The following is a 6,568-nucleotide window of genomic DNA, read 5'->3' on the forward strand; positions in this document are numbered from 1 at the left end:
TGTGCTTTGTCTCCCTTGAGGGAGTGATTAGCACCAGGTGTGAGGTCTCCACACCTGGTCCCAATACTGCTAATTGGCAGCGGGTGGAGCCACCTATTGGGAATGTAGGTGCCTCCCACTACTCTGCCTCTCAGTCCCTTACACATTTTTAATACTTTTGTTTTATTATTCAAAATGATAAATGTATTTGATCTTGGAAATGTTGCGTAGTTGTTTAGACAACTACAGTTGCGAACTGTAATCTGATGTTGAAGTAAGTGGATGATTCAATTACTGAATGAAAAAACTTTAATAGTTACATAAAGGCAAGTTTTACAAGAAGGTTAGTCCTTCCTTGCATTTGTAGAAACAAATGGATTCCTTGTGGTTGCAACCAAAGTGTGACAATAAAAAATTAAACTCTGAACAGCCCTGTGTGTACAATATTTTTCTTTTTTTAGGCACTTATATTCAACTATTAACACAAAAGATACTCTCCATCATGACAATCAACATAGTAATTATAAAAAAAATCGCTCAAATACATATCCTGTAGAACATTTGTAAAGATGATCCCTGTGTCAGATGTATACTTAATGCCCTATCATGCATAATAAATCCAGTGTATCGCTATCTTTAATCTCTCTACATCAGTAGTATTTAACGCTTAACAGAAGATGACACCAGAAATCAACAGCTAAGGCGTATTGGCAACAAGTAGGTCCACCTTTTATAAAGAAAGGAAAACAGGAGTCCATGTGTTCAAGGCACAAACTTGGGGGGAAAAAACAGCAGACATTTTGACTTGTGATAGTAGAAGAGCAGGTGTTACTAAAAATATTCAGTAAGCCAGCATGCACAATACAAGTATCTGTGGTCTTATTAACATCTGCACATCTCCTACTGTCACATATCAAATGATATCTCCTGTGAAAAAGGCCCTTAGAAGTGACAGCTAATGAACGGTAATACAGGAGTTTGACTTGGCTTTTTGACTTGTCTGATGATCACATTCATTGCTCTACTAAAGCAGGACAGGGAAACATGAATATTTCTGGAGACATCAGTGTTGTATTGCTCTCTATGTCCTCTTATTTCCTCCCGTGTCCCATCTGTGTGGTGACCAGCATGAAGTAGAATCCCTTTTTGGCAAGCAGCTGTTGATGTGTCCCCTCTTCCACCACCACTCCTCCCTTGAAGACAGCAATGCGGTCTGCGTTTTGGATGGTGGACAGACGGTGAGCCACAATGATGCACGTCCTGCCCTTACTGGCCTCGTCTAACGCCTCCTGCACCACCTGGAAGAGCAGCATGATGACAGTGAGATCACATGGACTTATAGAAAAACATTTGGAGAAAGGCGTGGCTTGTTTCATCTTTCTCTATTGATTTTAATTATTAATACTTCCTGTGTCGTGGAGGGATAATGCACATTCAATTGTATGTAATTTTGAATAACTTGCACTTAATTTCCAGAGTGGATTAAGTACATTTAATGAATCGACTTTAAGCTTAAGAATGTTGCTGTACAATTCCTGTATTGTTTGTGTCTGTTTTTTTGTTACGTTTGTTTGTGATGTGTTCTGTCATTTTGTGTATATGAAACGTTTCTTTGCTGCCCATCTCCCAGGCACAATCTACTGTATCTAAAAGGACCTTTCTGGTAAAACGCCAGTTCTCCCCATTTTCTTGCTCATTGGTCTTGGTGCTCGTAACACTTACCTTCTCACTCTGTGTCGAGTGCGGAGGTGGCCTCGTCCAGAAGCAGCACTTTGGGGTTGCGGAGGATAGCTCGGGCTATGGCTACACGCTGCTTCTGACCACCTGACAGCTGCGTTCCCTTATCACCGGCCTGAGTGTTGTACTTCTGCTCAACACAGAGAGAGAGAGGTGCATCGTTATACATGCTAAATAAAGACAAAAGCCAACAAACACCTCGCTGAAATATTTCCATTTTAAATACTTAAACATTATCTTACAGTAGAGTCATTTCCAAGAAAGAATAATTTAATTGATACCAAAACAACAGAGAGACAGTTGTGAGGCAATTATTTAAATTAAGATTAAAAGTGAAATATTGATCCATTATTTATTAATTTTGAGAAACTTTTATATGAGTTTACACATATTTCTCTGTTGATTTTGTTTAAATTGAATAAACATGGATGTAATGTAAATTCTGTGAGATTCACTACAAACAAATCCCATTAACTGACATTGTTCAGAAAGGGAGGAAGAAATCAGATGTATTGACAGACGGCATATCTCTAAACCTGGTCACATACAGTATACTATAGCCCAAACAAGTACCACTAGAGAAACAATTTCCCAAACGCCCAGTAGAGGGCCTTGAGAAGTTATAAAACTGCTCATACAAAAACGACATATCTTTAATTTCAGGCTTTGTCTGGACATATCTCCTCACTGAAACCTCAGCAGTTACCTGTGGCAGGCTATCGATGAAGCTGTGGATGTTGGCCGCTTTGGCAGCTTCCTCTATCTCCGCCTGCGATGCAATGCGGCTGTTGTCTCCATAGGCGATGTTTTCGGCTATCGTGCAGTCAAACAGCACGGGCTCTTGGGACACGATGCCTATCTGAGATCTCAACCAATGGATGTTCAGCTCTTGTGCATTTTTATTGTCCAGAAGCTGAAGGAGAAAAGTAGTTTGCAGTCATTATTGTAAAAGGATTGATGGGGCTATAACATGCTGATTTTTCTTTGGTATCCAAGAAATCCTAAGATAATTTGGATCTATAGTTGCTGAATACTCCACTTTGGTCATCAAATAGTTGCCAAGTATGTCCGTGTGCCTTTTAGAATAAAAGTATATTTATTATCATCATACTCAGGTACAGAGAGGTTTTGCAAAGGGTTCTCTGTGTAGTAAAAAAATAGCTTTTCATTTTCAACAAAAATGTGAATTTAGTTATAAAATTATACACATTCTCAGAGGACTGTCAGTATGAACGGGAATGAATCCCATCAAGATAAAATGAAATGGCTGGTGCAGTAAAGATAAAAACACACATGCTACACCAGCTTCAGACAGTTTTTATTTTCCTCTCATCATGTCAGTGCTGTAAAGTAGCCATAAACACACAAGTTGCAGTAGATAAAGGTGTTAACCCAGTTGCACAAAGTATGTACGTCTATTTGTCTTCTTACCACTCTCCCCTCTCTGGGGTCGTAGAACCTCTCCAGCAGCTGGATGGTGGTGCTCTTTCCACAGCCACTGCTCCCCACCAAGGCCAGAGTCTCTCCCTTCCTCACCTTCAGATTCAGCCCTTGCAGGATTTGCACATCAGGGCGTGACGGGTAGTTAAACATAACACTGTCAAATTGCACATTACCATCAAATGTGTCCTGGGGGTTTAAAGAGATGACACAAGAGAGATATGTTAGCATCTGTCTAAAGAGTGGTATTACAAGAGTGTTGTTTTTTCGGTTTGGCTTTGTGTTAAAATGTACCGGTGACTCTCCCGCCTGGGATAGATTATCAATGGCGGGCTCTCTGCCCATCAGTGCCATGAGGTGGGCAGCTGAGATTTTGGCCTTGGCGTAGTTTGGAGCGAAGGAGTTGGCCTCTCCGAGAGCCATGGCTCCGTACAGAATAGCAGAAACCACACTAGGAGAGAAAATCCATGCACGTTAGTTTTATCATTCATATTTTCACAGTCACAGGACAAGCATTTTTAAAGTGCTTTACAAGCGCATATAGATATATCTAACAGAAGTTAAGAAATCATGACCCAATTCCACAGCAGTCATCCAATATGTATAAAGACATTTTCTCAAGTTTAAGATACATTTTCTCTTAGTTTTGTCCATTACTTTGGTTAATGAACATGAAACGACACAAAACTAATCATGACATTCCCATCAGCCTCAGCTGCACTTTGTGTTTAGTGCTTATTAGTTCATTTATCATGCTAACACGCTAAACTGAACATGATATACAGTACCTGCAAACACTAGCATGTTTTAGGTCAAAACAACGTTATGTTTAAGAAAAGCATCACACGGCTGATTGTGTGGCTGTAGATATTTTGTCTCATTTCCAGACTATCAACATTTTATAATAGATGTCTTGTGCATCATTATAAATTAATTGACTTACTTAACTCACTGCACAAGGTTGCATAACATGGTGTATGGGGGTGAGGAGTTAATGTTTCTGTGTTTTATGGTTTTATGTTCAGAAGCTGAAGGTGCAATGACCTTTGGACTTCCTCTCTTTGTAACAGTCATGTTAGCATCCTAAACACACATGTGACTGTTACATCACCAAAGGTACAGGTGTCTTGCGTGACAATGTCATCTGGATTACAGTACAAGCCAACCCACTCACAGCGGCCCCTCGCACACTACAGGCCGGGGTAATGATTAAAAGCCATATAAACATCTTCTCCGGCCAACAGGAATGCTTTGATCTGCTGTAACCTACAATTGCACGCCAACACAAGTAGTCTATATAAAACAACTAAACTTTATCTAATGATTAAGGGACAAGAAAAGGTCACTTGGTCTGTTTACTCACAGGAATACTCCCTGAATATCCATTCTGTTCTCCTCAACAAGCCAAGCTCCAAAGCGGAAACAGCCCGCGTAGGCGAAGTAGATCATGGCCTGGCTGAAGGAGAAGGTGAGACCGTGCACGTGGGCATTTCTCTGGGAGTTCCTGCACAGTGAATCAGAGAGATTACTCCTTTAATTTATCCAATTATATTACTAAACATTGAATTGTGTTCATATATCCATTGGGCATGTTGGATATTTGGTTTAATTAATCTAACACACCTGAATGGTATTTCTAAGTTTTCCTGATACAAAGACTCAAACTTTGGTTCTCTGTTAAGGGAGACAACAGTACGGATATTGTCAATGGCCTCTGTAGCAATCTGTAGAGACAAATCATAAAAACATGTTATGTACTCTAAAGAATATCAAAAGGCTAGTGATTTAAAACAATGTGCTCAAGAGTCATTACAACTTGGAACTGTGACACACTGAATCTCTACCTTTCCAGACTTCTCCAGCTCCTTCTTGTCTTCAGTAGCGTGTCCAGTGAGCGCCTTCATCTCCACAGCGCCGGCCACCGCCATGAAGGGCACCACCGACAGGACGAGCAGCGTCAGCTCCCAGCCGTACACGAAGGAGATGATAATGCTGGTGCCCATGTTGGCGAGATTCTGGGCCAGCGTGGCCATACGCACTCCTGTAGCCTGAGCAGGTGGGAACAAAGCAGACGACAAGATCCCTGATTTTCTTGGACGATTCATTGTTCTAGTCTTTGTGAGTGTGTATGTGTGTTTGCTGTTGAGACTTACCACTTGCACTTGGGCTGCGTCTGTGGCCAGTCTCGTAGTGAGCGCTCCAACACTGTTTTTGGGGTTGTCAAACCAGCCAAGTTCCTTTAAACAAATGTGTATTAAAAATAAACACTATACATTAACTCGTAATTAAAAACGTTAAATAAACAACAGCAGTCAGAAATGTCTTACGTGCCACATTGTTTTAATTAGGCCTGGGATAATATGGAAGTATCACGATTGTGCTGGACAAACTTGTGGGTGACAATATTTTCCGCATAATCATCATAATATTCTTAAAACACTAAAGCATACTGGAATCAGTTTAGCATACATTTTGTAAATAAAACTTTAGTTTTTATCCCATCAAAGCTTGTTACGAACTCAGACACTTAGGATGTAGGACCCAATTGCACGACCCGGGAGACAGAGGTAAAGTATTAGTAAGATACTTTATTTTCCAAAATACAGCAATGAACAACAAAAAAGGTAACTATCAAATCTCTAACCGAGATGACAAAAATAGAGGAACAAAATGAAAGCGCTCACGTAGTGAGGAATCAAACTTTACAAGAGTACAAAGAGCATAGACCTGACCATAGCAAGAGACAATACGAACTGACAAAGAACACTTGGGAGACAGGGGAATATAAGCACAGGGTAACTAGACACAGGTGGGACCAATCAGGGGCGGGGCTGACATTGATGAGCACAGGAGACACAGGTGAAAATAATCAGGAAGCCTGGAATGAGAGAAAGCAAACGTAAATAACATGCATCTCTCTAGCATTTCTGTCGGTGCACAACAAAGCTACGATATATCATTTTTAAGAAAACAACATTTTAAGTGAAACAAATATATTAAAAAACAATCAAAGGAAATTATAATTCATAGTTTTTCCCCTGTGTAAATAAAAGATACATAATGTTAAGAAAGCAAAATGTTTGAGTCTGTCCTTTCCTAAAAACACAATCAACTTATTGAATTAAAACGATGTAGCTTTATACTTCTTGACTTGGTTATTGTTTATTAATAATTGAATTTGTGATGAAGCTCAGCCCAGAAAGAGATATAGCACAGGGGAGAGAAAGAGGTGAGACTCTGTTTTATTAATAATTAAGCACAGGTCTTTGTGCAGGTCTCAGATTTCTGTTATTTACACTCACCTGTCTCATCATGGCTTTGAAGGCCCCGAGTCTCAGTTTAAGAGTCAGGATCTCTCCAGATTTCCCAAAACAGAAGCCCTGTGAACGTTTACAGTCAGAAAACGTGAAAA

The 6,568-nt window shown here is 40.1% G+C and overlaps 1 protein-coding gene across 1 annotated transcript; it reads right to left on the reverse strand.

The window, feature by feature from the left end:
- Window positions 1-1,705: 1,705 nt before the first annotated feature.
- On the reverse strand, window positions 1,706-5,226 carry LOC117480604 (ATP-dependent translocase ABCB1-like). Its single transcript, XM_034127975.1, has 7 exons — window positions 5,001-5,226; window positions 4,780-4,880; window positions 4,520-4,660; window positions 3,451-3,607; window positions 3,148-3,345; window positions 2,423-2,629; window positions 1,706-1,846 (listed from the first exon to the last, which is right to left on the reverse strand). The coding sequence occupies exons 1-7, from the start codon at window positions 5,187-5,189 to the stop codon at window positions 1,706-1,708; spliced, it is 1,134 nt and encodes a 377-aa protein (XP_033983866.1). The 5' UTR covers window positions 5,190-5,226.
- Window positions 5,227-6,568: the final 1,342 nt, after the last annotated feature.

The sequence above is a fragment of the Trematomus bernacchii genome, unplaced genomic scaffold, assembly GCF_902827165.1.
Source record: "Trematomus bernacchii unplaced genomic scaffold, fTreBer1.1, whole genome shotgun sequence".
NCBI classification, from domain to species: Eukaryota; Metazoa; Chordata; class Actinopteri; order Perciformes; family Nototheniidae; genus Trematomus; species Trematomus bernacchii.